General features: G+C 45.2%; 1 protein-coding gene across 1 annotated transcript in view; it reads left to right on the top strand.

The window, feature by feature from the left end:
• The window catches only part of CACNA1B (calcium voltage-gated channel subunit alpha1 B), a 1,081,812-nt gene that overhangs the window by 417,153 nt on the left and 644,624 nt on the right, over positions 1–20,035 (top strand). Inside the window, exon 4 of the mRNA XM_078642008.1 lies at positions 1,815–1,906. Coding sequence (XP_078498134.1) covers positions 1,815–1,906 — 92 coding nt within the window. The remainder of the gene's footprint in view (positions 1–1,814; positions 1,907–20,035) is intronic.

Below are 20,035 nucleotides of genomic sequence, written 5' to 3'. Positions count from 1 at the left end.
AGGGAGGGCACATTTTCTTCAGCGTAAGGAATGGGAGCACTAATACATTCCCACAAAAGGGATGGGTGGACAGATACTCCCAAGCATAAGGAAGGGGACGCAGATACACCCAAGCATAAGGAAGGAGAGGACAGATACACCCCAGCATAAGGGAGGGGAGGACAGATACACCCAAGCATAAGGAAGGAGAGGACAGATACACCCCAGCATAAGGAAGGGGAGGACAGATACACCCAAGCATAAGTAAGGAGAGGACAGATACGCCCAAGCGTAAGGAAGGGGAAGACACATATCCCCAAGTATAAGGAAGGAGAGGACAGATACACCCAAGTATAAGGAAGGATAGCACAGATAACCCCAAGAATAAGGGAGGGAAGGAAGGAAAGACACACTCAAGCATAAGGAAGGAGAGGACAGATAGCCAAGCATAAGGGAGGGAAGTAGTGATACACTCAAGCATAAGGAAGGAGATGACTGATAAACCCAAGCATAAGGGAGGGAAGGACCGATACACCCAAGCATAAGGAAGGAGATGACTGATAAACCCAACCATGAGGCGGTAACGATAGGTACACCCAAGCATAAGGGAGGGGAGGGCAGATAAACACAAGCATAAGGAAGGAGAGGACAGATAAACACAAGCATAAGGAAGGAGAGGACAGATTCATCCAAGCATAAGGTAGGAGAGGACAGATTCATCCAAGCATAAGGTAGGAGAGGACAGATACACCCATGCATAAGGGAGGGAATGACAGATACTCTGAGGCTCCATAAAGGAGAGGGAGGATGCTCTGTTGCTCTAGGAAGAAGAGGGCAGCTGCTACCCTGCTCCAGAAAGGGGATGATGGATGCTGCCCTTCTCCAGGAAGAAGAGGGCAGATGCTCTCCTATTCCAGCAAGAATATGGCTGACTCTTGCCTACTGCAGGAAGAAGAGGGCAGATACTCTCCTGCTCCTGAAAGAAAGGGGCAGATACCCTCCTCTGATCAGGGTAACTAAGGGTTCTTCTCTCCACCTTTAGGTGGGTTGGGAAGAGTATACCAGGAGATGCCCAGGGAAGGGACAATACTCCCGGCTCTAGTACAAAGAGTAACAGAATAACACTGCAGACTCTGCTCCACTCAGGGTAGCTAATGCTGCCTCTCTCAGCCTCTGGGTAGGAAGGCGGTGCCTAGGGAGGGGCTGATACTTCTCTGCTTCCAGCTGATGCCCCAGGATCTGTTCTGTCCAGGGTACATAAGGATGGCACTCTCCAGCTCTGGGAGGGAAGGGCTAAGACTCTCCTCATAAGAGCTGGCTGCGGGGAGAGTTCTTCAGAGGGTGCCGGTGGCATTATACTTGGGCAGATGGGTACAGACAGGTGTCTAGGGAGTGCTGGGTAGCCACCAGCCCAGTGCTCTATTAAGTCCTGGGCAAATGTTCAAGCCAATCAATTTGCACCTCCACAGTCCTAGGGTCTGGAAACCAGATAAAACATTTTAATCAGGTGAAAATCTGGTTCTATTAAAACTTTTAGATCTCAAATTTTCATTTCAGTTTTCCGGTTCTATATAATGTTGTTTGTTTTACGCCTGTTGTAAAAACAAGTTGTGTTTGTAGTCGTGTTCGTTCATAAGTTTTTTCAATTTTTGTATGCACCAGCAAAGACATACACCTGGGAATAGTAGATCAATATTGTATAAATATTGGATGCTTCTGCTTGTGAAGAACTGTATAAAAATGCAGGTGCAACAATTGCCTGCAGCTTCTCTTCATGTCAATATTTAATCCTAAGAATGACCGATTTTAATCATGTTCTTCCTCTTTTCTCCTAGAATTCTGGCCACTGCTGGGGCTGACTTTGACCTCCGGACCCTGAGGGCAGTGCGGGTGCTCCGCCCACTGAAGCTGGTATCTGGAATCCCAAGTGAGTACTCATCCCCGGGCTGTCTTCGATGGTGGTGGTATCTGGGAGAGGATGCAATGAAGGTTAATGGGCCCAATTCCCACCATTGTAGGAGGTGATGCGGGCGTGTTAGAGGAGTAGTCCTATCAAAGGTTGCCTAAGTCTCTTTCAGGATCCGCGGGTGCCTGGCTGCCAATGCGCAGGTATCATGAAATGACGATGAGTTGAGGGGTATTATCACACTATGTCATCAAGGTATGGAGTATAGTAATGTTAGATTCAGGCCCGAACAAGTTTCGAGGCACCTGTTTAAAAAAAGGTTTTTAAGAAAGAAGTAAAAGCGATCCTCATGGCTAAATACACATGATCTATTATTCTGTATTTCTCATGAATCCGCTCCGTAATACCTGCCTGACCCCTTGGTCTACTTGTACTACTTGTATTATGACTTATTTGATTGTATACGTTCCCTCTTTGTATATTGTTATATTGTTGACGCACCTGTCTGACCTTGCACACTGTACCTACATCACCTCAAATATCCCTACTCTTGTACTACTGATGTACCTGTGTGACTATACATCCTGCACTCACCTACCTCAACTATGCCCACCTTTATGTTATCTCCAGAAAAACATTTTAAGCACGCTTAAAAAAGTATATGCTTATTTTTGTACTTTTATATTATTGGCGCAACTGTTTGACTATGCACCTTGTACAGACACTACCTCACCTGTGACCTACCTCTTGTTTTTTTGACCTACCTATGTAACTATGCACCTTGTACCTAACTACCTCAACTATTACCTCAACTATTACATTCTATTACTCTATCACCCCCGTGTCCTGTAAAGCGCTCTGATATCTGCAAAGATCTTGTTCGCGCTATATAAAACTTTCAAAATAAAAATAAAATAAATAAATAGAGCTTTATATATTGCGCACTAGACCAGAAGATATATAAGAGCGCTTTACATGAGCACCAGTTTTGCTACAGATGGACACATTCATTTTTGTTAGGCATGGGGAGATTAAGTGATTTGCCCAGAATTACAGGATGTTGAGCGTCGTTGCCGAGACTCAAACCATATTCCCCAGTTTCGAGGTCGACCGCTCTAGCCGTAAGGCTACATCCTGATCCTGGGCATATTTAGTCTTCCTTCCTCCTTCCCCCTAGCATGTATATCTGTTTGTCCACAGGGTTCCACGATGCACTTCTGCCCATCCAACCTCCCTTGAGCCTTTATCATTATAGACTAATGCGTTCAAGTTCTAGGACAGCTGAAGGGTAAAATGCAGCACTCGTTAGATGATTAAAGGGTCTTAATTGCAAACCAAACTTCAAACATAGTCAAGGCTTGGTGTTTGCCGATCAAAACGATACTTCTTCTTTATTTTATTTTTATTTCTAGTTGCAGATCTACCTAGATGCATTTACAGTAATAGCCCACACATGTTTCTGTCCTCTGGACTTTTTTAAGGCTTATAAATTATAGGTTATTGTTTCAGTTAACACATACTTTTCTAGTGATATTCCAAATTCAAAATAATCTGTGGCTGGTCTGCTGCTGGCAGTATAAAAGTCAAGTGTGTGGGCTGAGTAGCCTTTAGTTCTAGGTGAACTAAGGCTAGCTGTTTAGTTTAAAGGCAGGTATTATGTATAGGGATGGTACCCATGTTTAGACACCTCCACTGTGTTTGGTGTAGATCCATGCATCATAGCAAAAAACACAGTTGATGGACAGAATGTAGAACAATGTCATACATTCACCCCAGTACAAGGATCTGGGCCTAAATCCATCGTTTTTTTTGCACTCCACACCACCCTGGGTTAGACACTGGCTATATGCAAATCAGCTCTGACCCTGTGCCTCATGGGAACAGTCCAGTCCGAACTACCAAGCCATGTCTTCCCAGACCGGAATCAAGCATCCAAGGACCGGTTTCTGGCTATCAGCCTTCATCAGCCTGGATAGCTTGACTCCAGTGGTGTGGAGAGCCTGGGACTCACGTCTGAGCATACCCAGCCCACTCGGGGTGAAAATTGCAAAAAACACCATCCATGCATCATAGACGCCAATACACAGATACCATTCAGCAGGTAATAAGTGAACTTTAATAAATAAAGGCTGTTTAACCTGCTCACAGGATTTTGATAATGCGAGCAACAGAACCATTAGCCCTAACAGCTGCAGTTTATTTTGCATTTGGAATATGATAAGGAATGTATTACTCAAAACAATAACAATTCAAGGGTATCTCTGATCACTCCCCTGTCTTACCCAAATACTCATCTCATATCCTGGGACGACGATGCACTTTTCTGGTCTACCCGGGGTTCCTTAAAAAACCCCAAGATATGGAAGGGTCTCCTTACAAACACAAGACAGTACTGTACTGAAAACGGGCACTCAGTCACATCCCCGATGACTTTGTGGGAGGCATACAAGTCGGTACTACGGGGTCAAGCCATCTCACTGATCACACGCCACAAACAGGAACAATCAAGTAACTTAGAGGCTCTCAAAAGGGAGGTGGGCCACCAGAAGTAGATCATGCCTCGGACGCCAATGGCACCACAACACACAAATTGAACTTGGCCAAACAGGAATACAGACATTACCTGTGGGAAGAGGTGAAGGTGAGGCACACCAAAACACTGCACACTATTTTTGAGGTTGGAGATACGGCAGGTAAGCTTATAGCCTGGTTAGATAAACGGGAGACTGCTAATCACTGGGTAACACAGTTGAGACTAGATAACAAACTCAATACGACAGATCCACAACAGATAGTTGTTGCGCTTGTGCGCCACTACGAGACAGTGTACACGCCTACCGCGACAGCCATGATAGACGATAATCTTGCATTTCTCAGATATTCAGATGCCTGCACTTGCCCCTGGCGAGTAGGAACTAGAAGCAGATCTGACGGCTGAGGAACTGACACTAGCAGTTGGTGCACTACACATGGGAAAGGCTCTGGGTCCTAATGGGATACCTATCGAAATGTACAAAAAAGCGGCGAGCCACCTAGTGCCACACCTGCTAGAAATGTATACAGACAGTCCATTCATAAACCTGGTAAACCACCGCAGGAATGTACATCTTACCGGCCAATTTCATTGCTGAATGCGGAAGCCAAAATATTGGCTAAGACGCTAGCCACCAGACTGCTACCCTATCTGAAAAAGCCAGTGCACCCGGATCAGTCAGGGTTCATGCCAGGTCCGAATATGGCACTTAACCTACGGCGACTGCATGGTGTCATGGCACGTATACCATTCATAGACAAAGACATTGTCATTCTCTCTCTGGACGCACATATGGCATTTGATCTTGTCAAAGAGCCTTTTCTTTTTGCAGTCCTCCGATGCCTGGGCTTTGGCCCCAAGTTCTGTGCATGGGTACAGCTACTATACATGAAACCCATGGCACATGTAGTGGTAAATGATCTCATCTCGGCGGACTTCCCCTTGGGCAGGGGGACGAGACAAGGCTGTCCCTTATCACCGCTCTGGTTTGCGCTGGTGCTCGAGCCATTGGCGGCTTGGATAACACAAGATACGGTCATCCGAGGGCTAAAATGGGCAGAGGGATAGGAGCACCGCATTTCCTTATATGCGGACGATGTGTTGTTATACTTGGCATCCCCGCACGCTCCACTAATTGAGTTCTAGATATTTGCGCTGTATATGATAGGGTTTCAGGATATACCATAAACTGCGCAAAATCACTGTTATATGTGCTTTGGGCCCTCCTCCCCAACCACCAAGCGGCTGTGAGATACAGATTGCGAAGGACGAGTTTAAATACCTAGGACTCCATATAACGCCACAGCCTGAGCGGTTCATTGACAAAAATATGGAGCCCCTAAGTAGGTTCCGACTAGATGTAAAGCACAAGCGCTCCCTGCCGCTGACGCTGCTGGGAAGGGCGGCCTCTTCAAAATGAAGGGGCTCCATAGGTTCCTGTACGCCCTGCAAAATACCCCGTTTCTGGTTCCCCCCAGTTATTTTAAATCCATTGAAACTGAAGTTAGCAATCTCCTCTCGGATGAGAAACCCGCCCATATAGCGATGCATAAATTAGTAAAGAGTTGGTACGATGGCGGAATCGCCCTTCCGAATATAAAACTGTACTATTGGGCATCACAGCTCACTGTGATAAACCAATGGCTCCATGCTCCGCAGGAGGAACCGGCATTCTGTATGTGTGGGGCGTCATGGGAGCACTTTACAATAAAAATCGGGGACCTGATCTCATAGGACAAGTAGCGCACACGGTACAAACATGGTTCATTGCACTCAGCTTACTTGGTTGGGAGGGGGTACTGACACAAGCGACACCACTTTGGGAAACCCGATACTTAGGCCAATTACGAACAGCAAGGGATTTAAACAATGGGACCGGATTGGTATTTCCCGGGTTGGGGATTTGTGGAATAAGAGGCAAGCTCATTTCATTCACTCAACTTCAGGAAACATACGGGATGGCATTGACTTAAACTTCTTGATACATGCAGATCACCCACGCACTGACGAAACTCATCCTGCAGGGAACTGAGCTCCCAGAGGCCTCACCGCTAGAGGATAGATTGTCACATGACAAAAAAGCGATTTCTCAAACATATCGCAAAATTGTAAATAACCAACTGGACACCGCACGAACCCTTAGGGATAGATGGCGATCAACTTAGGGGAAATGGATGAGACAGACTGGCAGGAGGCACTTACGTCCCCATGAGAAGTAGCGATTCCCTCTAAATTAAAGCTAGTGCAACTCAAAATTCTTCATCGAATCTACTACAAACGAACAACTATGCACCACATGGGACGCGCTGACACACCCCTCTGTCTGCGGCAATGTGAAGGGCTGGGTACCTTTTACCACATAATAGGGGATTGCCCGGGGATCAAACCGTATAGGGAAGCAGTCATGCGCACCATCTCGTGGGTGGGCGGTGCTACCGTTGAGCCAGAACCCAAGAGATGTCTTCTAAATATCTGGGAGCCGACAGACCTTAATCAAATGGCCCAAGGTTGGGCGACGTTAGGCATGATGATAGCAAAATGGAACATTGCCCAACACTGGACAGCAAGACTAATCCCCAGATGGTGCTGTGACATGGATGGCGCAATGATAGCGGAAAAAGTGGTTTCTATACATAGGGGGTGCGCCAAAAAATGGACACAGGTGTGGGTAAAGTGGAATGCCTTCAGGGGCAACATTTGCGATCCGCCTCTAGTTGAGTCAGTGTCTGATGTCAGTGATTCATTATACAGACCGGGGGTATTATGTTGGTCTCGCTAATTTTCATAATTGTTTTTACTGTGAATGTGGGACGAACATGTGCTGAAGAGCAAGTGGTTGTACTTAATTTGTATAAGAATCTTTGTAATACTATGCAGTTCTTTTCTATCTCAGTATGCAGAACTATGAACCAATTAACGAAGAATGCAAATAAAAATGGTAAAACATTTTTTTTTTAAAACAATAACAATAGTGGTCAACACTGTAGTGGTCAAAGGAAGTGGGGTGGCCAGGGCTCCATGGGTGCCCGGGTCCGGTGACATACACTGCGTATGGTATGTAAGGATTTGACATGAAGATAGATGCAGCGTGTAAATAGTAGATATTGATTAAAGTGTCTGTGACACTGTGGGACTGGCTCCCGGCGGACCTCAGAGGGATCAATACGTGATGTGATCTGTCCTGGTCTGTTGCTCCAGACGACATATTCATGGGCTGGAATGTCTAGAAGAGCTTTTTGTGGCTGATGATTACTAGCGGCGCTATAGTGTCAAAATGGGGCACATCATCTATCGCCACCTCCCCCACAAGTCCAGATGATTAAACAGGGACTCGAGAGGCTAGATTCATAAAAAGAGACATGCCATTAAAAATACAATATATATATTTAAAATATCCGACACCATACTTTATTAGAGTTTTGTGAGTCAGAGAGGAGGTCGGTGACCAAAGAGATGCATAAGGACAAAGGGTGAGTTGATTTCAGAATTAATTTTTGAGTCTAGTGTTAGCAAGACCTTTTGATTTCCCTAAAATGATATGCATAATATGTTTACTGATAGGGGCATTCAGCCAGCCCTCCCCACCCATTCTGTGTTAAGGTGTAATTCATATTTTCTTATGCACACTAGAGCATACAGCATGGGGCAATAGATCAGCAGACTTCAGCCATTGGCTAACTTCACTGTGAGAGACGGCATTCTGCTCTTTCACAAGAAGCACATCCATACACAAAAGTGGTTCCCTTGTGTGGCAGGGACTTCTATGGCAATTGGCGCTTTTTGAGATAAAATAAAAAGTGTTGCTACCCAATATTTGTGCTGTTTTTTGGTCAGTGAGGGCCTGATGGCTTCCCCACAATTAAAGTGTGCAAAAACAACAAGCTTTGTCATTCCTTGTCAAATGCAGGCGGATGTGTTTTATGTGTTTTAATACATTGTCACATACACCTGCAGTGTCTCCACACTTTTTTCAATTCCTGATTTCTTCCTTTTATTTATAAATGTATTATTTGTATAGCAAAAACCTAGGCAAAGGGCAGTGGGTACTGTACAGGGTCAAAGGCATGCATGCAGTCACAAGTGATAGGAGAGGTAGCTGGGTTCAGGGAGTGGACTGTGACTGCATTGCGATGTAGTCTTTGAAGATGTGCGCCTTTAACTTTTTCCTAGATTGGAGCAGCATTGGGGATGTTGTTTCAGATGCTGGGTGCACAGATGGAAAAGGCCTGCTGCTATGTTTGTTCTTTTTTTACACTTCTCAGTTTCCTGTTTGACAGCCTCCTGGCTGCAGGTGTGCTGAGAGCCACCAGAGATGCTGAGTTGTCTGTAAGATGTTTTTTTAAAATGGGTCTTTATTGGTATTTATGGAAATTAGTATGGAATATAAGAGGAAATACCAGTGATCCACTGCTACGTATATAGGTATACATTCTTGTCGTACAGATGTTGGTTACATTTGCCCATTGTGGCTGCATACATGTATTGTCATTCGTGAAAAGCGAACAAACAATGCTAACAAAACTTAAGGGGCCTCATTTATGAGGCCGTGCGTCACTTTTACGCCACCTTTTTGTGACACACCAGCTGCGTATAAAATGTGCCTTGTTGCACCAAATTTACAAATTGACGCATCTAGGTAGATGCGTCACTTTGTAAACCCCTGTGCTACATTACACCTGCGCCAGGTATAATGTATGCAGGGGGGGCGTTCTCACGCAAGAAAAGGTCATAGAAGTGACGCAGTAAAATCTATAAGATTTCACTGCGCCACTTCTAGGACGCAAATGCGTCAATTTCTTACGCCTGCCTCACAGCAGGCGTAAGACTAACGCAGGCCCTTTCACATGGGGCTTGCCCCATGTGAAAGGACACATTGCAGGAGTTGCGTCACTTTTGTGACACACTCCAGCAATGCGTCACTTTTGCGCCATAGAGATACATCACAGAAATACTGACGTATCTGTAACTCCTTGCGCAATGATGCGTCATACTGTAAATATGACGCATCATTGGTGGCGCAAGGAGGGCGCAATGAAAAGCGATGCGTCACTTTTCATAAATGAGGCCCCAGCTGTTCACCTTTCCCAGGCCCTTTTTCATCTCCTCACCAGCACGTAGACTCATAGAAGGTCCTCTCCCAGTAAGGGTAAGACAAGACAAAGCTTAAATTAAGCAGGGGTGCTGGTTTTGATGGCTTTGTAAATGAAGCGATACAAAAGGGGATGATGGACGGAGCGTTTGAGCAAATCAAACACTCACCCCCAGTCAACTGATCTGGGTTTAATCCATCACCATTCTTTAGCCCACTCAGCCACCCCATTTCAGACATGGCTATATGCAAATCAGTCTGACCCTGTGCCTCCTGGGAACAGTCCAGCCCGAACTGCCAAGCCATGTCTTCCATGGACCGGAAACAAGCATCCTGGGACCGGTTTCGGATTCATAATCCTCATCAGCCAGGCTATCTTGCATCCAGTGGCCAAGTGAGCAAGGGACTCACGTCTGAGCATACCCTGCCACACTTAGGGCGAACAAAGCGATACAAAAGGGGATGATGGACGGAGCGTTTGAGCAAATCAAACACTCACCCCCAGTCAACTGATCTGGGTTTAATCCATCACCATTCTTTAGCCCACTCAGCCACCCCATTTCAGACATGGCTATATGCAAATCAGTCTGACCCTGTGCCTCCTGGGAACAGTCCAGCCCGAACTGCCAAGCCATGTCTTCCATGGACCGGAAACAAGCATCCTGGGACCGGTTTCGGATTCATAATCCTCATCAGCCAGGCTATCTTGAATCCAGTGGCCAAGTGAGCAAGGGACTCACGTCTGAGCATACCCTGCCACACTTAGGGCGAACAAAGCGATACAAAAGGGGATGATGGACGGAGCGTTTCAGTAAATCAAACACTCACCCCCAGTCAACTGATCTGGGTTTAATCCATCACCATTCTTTAGCCCACTCAGCCACCCCATTTCAGACATGGCTATATGCAAATCAGTCTGACCCTGTGCCTCCTGGGAACAGTCCAGCCCGAACTGCCAAGCCATGTCTTCCATGGACCGGAAACAAGCATCCTGGGACCGGTTTCGGATTCATAATCCTCATCAGCCAGGCTATCTTGAATCCAGTGGCCAAGTGAGCAAGGGACTCACGTCTGAGCATACCCTGCCACACTTAGGGCGAACAAAGCGATACAAAAGGGGATGATGGACGGAGCGTTTGAGCAAATCAAACACTCACCCCAGTCAACTGATCTGGGTTTAATCCATCACCATTCTTTAGCCCACTCAGCCACCCCATTTGAGACATGGCTTTATGCAAATCAGTCTGACCCTGTGCCTCCTGGGAACAGTCCAGCCCGAACTGCCAAGCCATGTCTTCCATGGACCGGAAACAAGCATCCTGGGACCGGTTTCGGATTCATAATCCTCATCAGCCAGGCTATCTTGAATCCAGTGGCCAAGTGAGCAAGGGACTCACGTCTGAGCATACCCTGCCACACTTAGGGCGAACAAAGCGATACAAAAGGGGATGATGGACGGAGCGTTTGAGCAAATCAAACACTCACCCCCAGTCAACTGATCTGGGTTTAATCCATCACCATTCTTTAGCCCACTCAGCCACCCCATTTCAGACATGGCTATATGCAAATCAGTCTGACCCTGTGCCTCCTGGGAACAGTCCAGCCCGAACTGCCAAGCCATGTCTTCCATGGACCGGAAGCAAGCATCCTGGGACCGGTTTCGGATTCATAATCCTCATCAGCCAGGCTATCTTGAATCCAGTGGCCAAGTGAGCAAGGGACTCACGTCTGAGCATACCCTGCCACACTTAGGGCGAACAAAGCGATACAAAAGGGGATGATGGACGGAGCGTTTGAGCAAATCAAACACTCACCCCCAGTCAACTGATCTGGGTTTAATCCATCACCATTCTTTAGCCCACTCAGCCACCCCATTTCAGACATGGCTATATGCAAATCAGTCTGACCCTGTGCCTCCTGGGAACAGTCCAGCCCGAACTGCCAAGCCATGTCTTCCATGGACCGGAAACAAGCATCCTGGGACCGGTTTCGGATTCATAATCCTCATCAGCCAGGCTATCTTGAATCCAGTGGCCAAGTGAGCAAGGGACTCACGTCTGAGCATACCCTGCCACACTTAGGGCGAACAAAGCGATACAAAAGGGGATTATGGACGGAGCGTTTGAGCAAATCAAACACTCACCCCCAGTCAACTGATCTGGGTTTAATCCATCACCATTCTTTAGCCCACTCAGCCACCCCATTTCAGACATGGCTATATGCAAATCAGTCTGACCCTGTGCCTCCTGGGAACAGTCCAGCCCGAACTGCCAAGCCATGTCTTCCATGGACCGGAAACAAGCATCCTGGGACCGGTTTCGGATTCATAATCCTCATCAGCCAGGCTATCTTGAATCCAGTGGCCAAGTGAGCAAGGGACTCACGTCTGAGCATACCCTGCCACACTTAGGGCGAACAAAGCGATACAAAAGGGGATGATGGACGGAGCGTTTGAGCAAATCAAACACTCACCCCCAGTCAACTGATCTGGGTTTAATCCATCACCATTCTTTAGCCCACTCAGCCACCCCATTCCAGACATGGCTATATGCAAATCAGTCTGACCCTGTGCCTCCTGGGAACAGTCCAGCCCGAACTGCCAAGCCATGTCTTCCATGGACCGGAAACAAGCATCCTGGGACCGGTTTCGGATTCATAATCCTCATCAGCCAGGCTATCTTGAATCCAGTGGCCAAGTGAGCAAGGGACTCACGTCTGAGCATACCCTGCCACACTTAGGGCGAACAAAGCGATGCAAAAGGGGATGATGGACAGAACGTTTGAGCAAATCAAACACTCACCCCCAGTCAACTGATCTGGGTTTAATCCATCACCATTCTTTAGCCCACTCAGCCACCCCATTTCAGACATGGCTATATGCAAATCAGTCTGACCCTGTGCCTCCTGGGAACAGTCCAGCCCGAACTGCCAAGCCATGTCTTCCATGGACCGGAAACAAGCATCCTGGGACCGGTTTCGGATTCATAATCCTCATCAGCCAGGCTATCTTGAATCCAGTGGCCAAGTGAGCAAGGGACTCACGTCTGAGCATACCCTGCCACACTTAGGGCGAACAAAGCGATACAAAAGGGGATGATGGACGGAGCGTTTGAGCAAATCAAACACTCACCCCCAGTCAACTGATCTGGGTTTAATCCATCACCATTCTTTAGCCCACTCAGCCACCCCATTTCAGACATGGCTATATGCAAATCAGTCTGACCCTGTGCCTCCTGGGAACAGTCCAGCCCGAACTGCCAAGCCATGTCTTCCATGGACCGGAAACAAGCATCCTGGGACCGGTTTCGGATTCATAATCCTCATCAGCCAGGCTATCTTGAATCCAGTGGCCAAGTGAGCAAGGGACTCACGTCTGAGCATACCCTGCCACACTTAGGGCGAACAAAGCGATACAAAAGGGGATGATGGACGGAGCATTTGAGCAAATCAAACACTCACCCCCAGTCAACTGATCTGGGTTTAATCCATCACCATTCTTTAGCCCACTCAGCCACCCCATTTCAGACATGGCTATATGCAAATCAGTCTGACCCTGTGCCTCCTGGGAACAGTCCAGCCCGAACTCCCAAGCCATGTCTTCCATGGACCGGAAACAAGCATCCTGGGACCGGTTTCGGATTCATAATCCTCATCAGCCAGGCTATCTTGAATCCAGTGGCCAAGTGAGCAAGGGACTCACGTCTGAGCATACCCTGCCACACTTAGGGCGAACAAGCTTTGTAAATGAGGCAGCTGGTTTTGTAGATGTTGTAGGATGGCAAAGAGAGCCAATGAAGTTTCATCAGGATGTGGATGGGGGATGTGATCATATTTCTTCAGACCCTGGATAAGACATTCTGCTTAGTGAAGGGGCCAGTGTGGAATCTGGAAAGCCCTGATGGAGGGAATTACCATCACCCAGGTGTGAGAGTATGAACAGCAATGATGAAGTCACTTTCTTGAAGAAACAACTTCACTTTCTTTAGAGAAGAGAGCTGGCAGTAGGCCATGTTTGTTTCTTTGGCAAAGTGTCCAGAGTGAATCTACGTAACTTGGCATCCAGTGAAGATTTAGGTTCAAACCAGGGCCAGACTGGGAACACAAAGCACCCCTAGCAGATTTTGTCTGACCAGCACCCATATGTCGCATAGTTCTCCCCTCCCCGCCAGAAAATTTGGAAAAAATGGCAAACATCGCGCATTCTACGACACTCTTTCATTATATATTTAAACATCTGTGTCTTCTGAGGGTGAAGACACTTAATTGGTTGTGCTTGCCCCATTTTGCCTCCCATTGTCTTCCAGTTCCCCTGGTTACCCTCAAAATTCACCTCTCCTGTGCATCTACCTCCTCCACCAAAACATCAAATCGCCTGAAAGATGAATAATAAAAATGAAATATGAGGATGAGAGGAAGACATGCTACAGCTGGATGCGAAGGTCAGCAGAAGTGCTTTGCTTATTTGAAGTAATTCTAGGAGAAGAGCTCAGTTGTCAGGGGAATCGCTTTGATGGTGGGAAAAAAATACTGGTTTGACAGAGCTAGAATTCTGTACATGGCTCCAGAAAGATGCATCGGGATAGGGAGGGATTTCTAGAGCGGTGCAGATCTCAGCAGGATACTGTGGTGAATTTGAGAAGATCTGTAAAATGACCACTGAATTGACTACTTCACAAAAGTGGAATTGTTCTACTCTACTCTGAAAACAAGGATTCTTGAGTGTAACTGGATTACAAATACTTTTGGGCATTCAAAAGGTATCCTCCAAAGGATATGTGGAATTAACAACCCATAATTCATGATATGGAAAGACATTAGCATCTTGTCATAAATGTATCTTAATTCCTCTTGATCACACTCTCACATATGGAAAATACTGATTTCCTCTAGTAAACGCTAAGAAATAGATATTTTAACTACATGTCTCCTCTGAGGTGCATGTGAATTGTCCAGAAGGAAGTAAGTACATCTCAAAGTTTATTTTAATTTCACCAGTATATCAGAATTTTCATATAATAAATCTCAAATGAATCTATAAACCTGGAATTAAATGAATATATTCTTTTTAGATGGGTGTGAGTGTGTCTGGCTGTATGTAAGTATGAGGATCAATAAATCAGTGTTACAATGAGTGGATGATATGAAAGAGTGTGAATTTGAATGGGTCAATTCGAAAGTGTAAGATGAATGAACGTTGGGTGGACGTATGGATTGATGAATTAACGTTGATACATGGACACATCAGATTGTGGTAGAATGTTTGTGGAAGGAAGGAAAACTGAACGCAAGAAAGGATGACTTAATAGGTGGATGACTGACTGTGCGAATGGAGGCTGAATAATGAATGGATGAAAGGATGATGGAGCAAAGAGTGTGAGAATGGACAGATAATGACGTTGTGGGGGTGAAAGATAGATTTATCAATCAATATTGGATGAGTGAGGATGGCTAAATGGTTTGTGGGTGCCTGGATCAATGAGTGTGATGTGGGTGTCTGGCTCAATGAGTGTGAGGATGCATTGGAGTATGCAAATGTGAGAATGTTTCAAGATGTACCTGCCACCCCTTTACTGAGCTTATGTTCTGATTCCCTGAGATTTTGTAACATTTGTGTTAACCTGCTGTTAAAGTGATGAAAAATAACAGCACCGTCTGCTGGCCTTATGTCTTTGAGCATGCTCAAGGGTAAGACCACTCACACCTATGAGAAGGCCCTAGTTTGAAAGACCAAGAAACCCCACCTCCCCAAAATGTTAAAGAATCACTATATATCGTCACTCACTATTGTTACAATATGTTATGTTATGCTACAAGATTTATAGAGCGCATGGCTACCCCCACAATGGGACTTCCCAGCGTTAGGCCTAAAGCACACAACTGCAGCTGATGGGACCCCAAGAAAAGAGGGGAAGAAGCTAGATTGAAAAAAACCAAGCCTTGAGGGATTTCCTAAACAGAAGATAGTAATGAGTATTTCTGATACAGAGGGGAATATACTACAAATACACAAAATACCTGTGAAAATCTGTATCTACAAACACATTTTAATTTATAAAGACAACTTTTCATTATCACAATTCAATTAGATGTAGTTATTCTAGTTACAATTATTCTTATTTTATGCAACAAAAAAATCACACGGTTAAATAATGTCATCACTGTTTCCCCATATTGCACACAGCCATCCCACTTCTAAAAGAACCGAAATTCATTCATACCTCACAAATCCCCATTCATACCATACCATAAAAATGTATCTAGACATATGTACATCATCTGAGTCCACCAAGAACTACGTTTTAGTTTTCAAATTGACAAAAAACATCATATCCTCATCATGATCATATATATTAAATATTTTGTCGAAATGTAGATGTTGATATCTTCTCTCTCTGTTAAGAACCAATTATATAGTATTGTGTTTTCCAATTCACTAGTCCTCTCTATATATCCTTCAGATCTATTGTGACTTCAGTTGATGTCCTCTGCTGATTTTACAAAAATTTCCATCACGTCCCGACGCGTGCTTCAGTGTCACCCGGCCAACGCCATACACATTCCTCAGGGCACAAAAGTGCCAATATGTAATCCAGAGGGTGGCTAGGACAGTGTTTAAAAATTACCTAAAAGGACAATAGACAAAAATAAACATATCTATCTATCTATCTATCTATCTATCTATCTATCTATCTATCTATCTATCTATCTATCTATCTATCTATCTATCTATCTATCTATCTATCTATCTATCTATCTATCTATAGATAGATAGATCTACAATACTTCAACATCATAAGCTCCCATAACCACTTATATATCAGCCCCAGAGTATAAATCCCCAAATGAGTATAGGTCTTCATCATATACACGGTCCACCAACTCACCCTAAGTGAACCATCAATCACCAGAGAGAATAGTACACAGAGAATCTCATGAGCCACCACCACAACAGTAATTGTTATTTTCGACCTACATTTGAGACCAATCCCCTGATGGCACATAGTTATGAAAACCAGACAGAATCTCCATCAGCATGCCCAGAGTGAGCCACCCTCAGAAACACACAGCATGACATAGGTGTCTCCATGACCATCACCACAGTGAGTATTTTAACACCGACCTGCTCGTAAGACCAGCCTGCCGCCTGCCTCATATTATGAAAAACAGAGAGAGTATCCATGTCCAAACACACGGCTGATGACTAACCTCAATCCTCTGTTTAAAAAACTGAAACAAAAAGCATAAATTACTATAAATCATTACTTATCATTGGTCCTAATTAAATGGCCATGGTAATCAGAGGCCCCATTCGGTCTTCTTCAAAATGGAGCAACTTTGAATTTCCTTGCATGTAAATATCTGTAAAGAAAAAAGGGGAAAACACGCCTTTGTGGAACAAAATCCAGAGCAAATACTTTGTGGTCTTATCTGTACGGATGGCTAATGATCGGAGCTAGTAGACGGCTGAGGATGGCACCCTATTGCAACCTGGCTTACTTTGCCTTTACCACGCATGCGTTACAACGGAATTCGTTTACCACGCATTACATTTACCACAATTACTAGCGTGGTGACGTCATACGTCGTTAAGAGAAAGCGGAAGTTTATTTTCCGTTTTCTCTTAAACAACGCTGATACCCGACGTGACTTCAGGTGAGTTTCTTTTTTGGGGGGGAGACCCCCCAAACCCCCCTTTTTACCTTTACCACATATACCTTTACTACAAACCTCGTAGTAAAGGTATGCGTGGTAAAGGCTTTCGTGTTAACCACGCATGCGTTGTACTGCATGCGTGGTTAACGATTTCGTTGTAAAGGCTTCGTTGTAATGGCCGTTTCCCCAAAGGAGCATACTTAAGTGGTCATGTCCAAGCCTACAACAGGGTCCCATGACTATGGAGCATGGGAGACAGGCATTGCTATCCAATATGCACACTTAAACCCGACATTCCATCCGACCCACCTCTGGCCTTATATTTGAGATCCCAACTCCCCAGACTGTTGATCACAACCTTCCAAAATAGACACTCCCATCATCCCCATGGCTATGTAAATCTCTGCTCTAACTATGAGTCACAGTGACCGGCTGTTGATAGCCCATTGGAAAACATACATATGGCAAGCAACACACAACACACTAGTGTGATTCCTAAACACCCCGCCTTCCCTTACCACAGGTGGCTAGTTTGCTCTATCATGTAAGGCTGCATTGCTTGTGTGCAGTGGAGATGGGGGGGTTTAGAAAAAAAGAAGAACAAAAAAAGAAAAGACGACTTACCTGCTGGACATCAGACGCCGCCTCTACTTTGTCCTCCCTCTGTTCCAGACTCGCAGCATCTCCCGGACTGCCGCAATCACGACGCTGCCGTCACCATCATTACAGCGGCGTCATGATTGGTCTGAGCGGTTTGGTTTTTGCTCAGATAGGGACTGTAACCCTGGGACTGTTCTCCACCCTGCCGTGCAAGACAGCCAGGTACAGAAATACTAGGTGTGTATGGCAGTTTGACTGGCCCAAGATGGCCGGCCAAATCATCTTGCGCACTTATGGTGCACCAACCACTCCTCCTCCCTCTGACGACAGCCAGCCCCGCCCTAATCTGGCTCCGTGCTAAATATAAAATTATCATAACACTGCTATGATATTTTTATTTTTCCTATTGCACTGCTCAGAGAGCAGTGGGGCGACGCTCCTCTGCCTTAGCGGAGAAGCTGCCGCTGCTCGTGTCGGTCTACCATCATTTTAGCCTGGCTGCCGAGCATTTCCAGTACAAGAGACATGTAGCAATTCCACCCAAGGCAGCACACATCCAGTGCTCCACCCATCCCCTCACCTGTCCCAAAGACACAACTCTGAAGAGCGGAAACATACTGACAACACCCGCCCCTAGTCCCCTAAACCTATGCAATTGAGCACTTTTTCTAAATACTGCGCACGCTCAGAAACACCCTATCCTCTTATTATACGAGCACACGATGCCACCACTGTCTCCCAGTACAGGAGGTATCCTCCGACATGAAAGTCTGTATGTAGCACTGAGAGAGCGCAAATTAAGAAAAATATAGAAGTGCACCATATTTACAAGCACGTTGTATTAGTTTAGTAAACATTATATAAGAGTGTCGAATTATAGAGAGAAAATATATAAGAGTGTTTAATTAAAATAGACTACGTATATCAAGTGTGAAGAACTAATGTAGACGTTTGTAGAGATGTTAAAATGACGTTGAAATCCCATGTTATGTGGCTGTTGTAGGGGAAAAGGTAATTCTGCTAAATGTAGAAATGTGTAGGCCACATGGCAGTTCACATAGAGTACAAGATGCTGTTACACTCTCATGCGATGGTGGATTTTAATGTTGTTATAATTCAAAGTATTACTGATCATAGAACTGAAATATATGTTTTATAGACGTTTATATAATCATTGGGTGAAATAAGTTAGAATACTGTTTAAACTAAGAAATTAAAAGTTTGCAGAGTGCATAGGTCCGTTTCATGTAATTCTAATAGGCCTGAATAGACAAAAGTTGTTTCTTTGATCTACATGTGCTCGGTGGAGAAAGGTCGTGTTAGACACAAACTGTGGAGCCTGCTCGATGGTTTACGACTTAGAAGATATGGTGGAGGTCGGAATTTGGGGCCCACAGTACAAGTGTCTGTTTGCAGGTGCAAGGAGGTTCCAATCAAGAGAGTGATGAATAGACTTTTGTTCAAGAGAGCCAGGCACAGGTCTGGAGGAGTCTTCAGGAATTTCCTGGGGGGTACCGTCCTGCCGGAGAGGAGCCTGGGAAGCAAGGTCAACTTTAACGATGGGCCCAGAGGAGTATCGGCATGGAAGATACCAGAACTAACACCACGTGAGGGGCTTCTCTAAAAGGGCGTTTCTATTGTAAATGTGATTTTGTATTAGGGACAGCACCCCGGGGTGGAGTTAAGGCAGATGGTCTGAGGAACCTAAGAGAGCGGATGGGTAGGCAGATAGGGAACTGCAAGACATCGTTATGCAACAAAGACTAAGGGAAGAGTGTGATCTTCTTTGGAAGTCACCACTGCTGACACCTTATTAGGTTAAGATCTTGTTAAGTAGGGATGTCACTTAGTCCAGTGTAGGGATAGTCTAATCTGAATTTTTCCTTTCTGTAAATGACTCACAAGCTACAGCTTGTGTCCATTCTTGCAACTTTGGTGATTCTTGAATTGGTTTTGGTAATATTCTTCTGCCGACTAAGAGCATTTAGAAAATTCATGTTTGTATTGATACCCGTATATCTTTTGTACCTTATTTTGAGATGTTTGTATCTCCAGTTAACTTTGGCTTTGTAATAAACTTTTAAACTTATTAAGAGTAAGTGGTTCTTTAGAGTGGTGTAAGTCTTTAACTGATTGACCTAGTAGTGGATTGCCTTTTACTCTATGACAGGTACCAACGGTTCAGTCGACCTGAGTTGGGATCTAGATCTATAACAATAGACCAGAAGTCCCGCGTTAACAGTTGGTAGCAGAGTGAGGATGGTTACCTTCTTGA

The sequence above is a fragment of the Lissotriton helveticus genome, chromosome 5_1 (assembly GCF_964261635.1).
Source record: "Lissotriton helveticus chromosome 5_1, aLisHel1.1, whole genome shotgun sequence".
In the NCBI taxonomy this organism is placed as follows: Eukaryota; Metazoa; Chordata; class Amphibia; order Caudata; family Salamandridae; genus Lissotriton; species Lissotriton helveticus.
The sequence above is the reverse complement of the archived record's forward strand: the minus strand, read 5'-3'. Positions and strand labels throughout refer to the sequence as shown.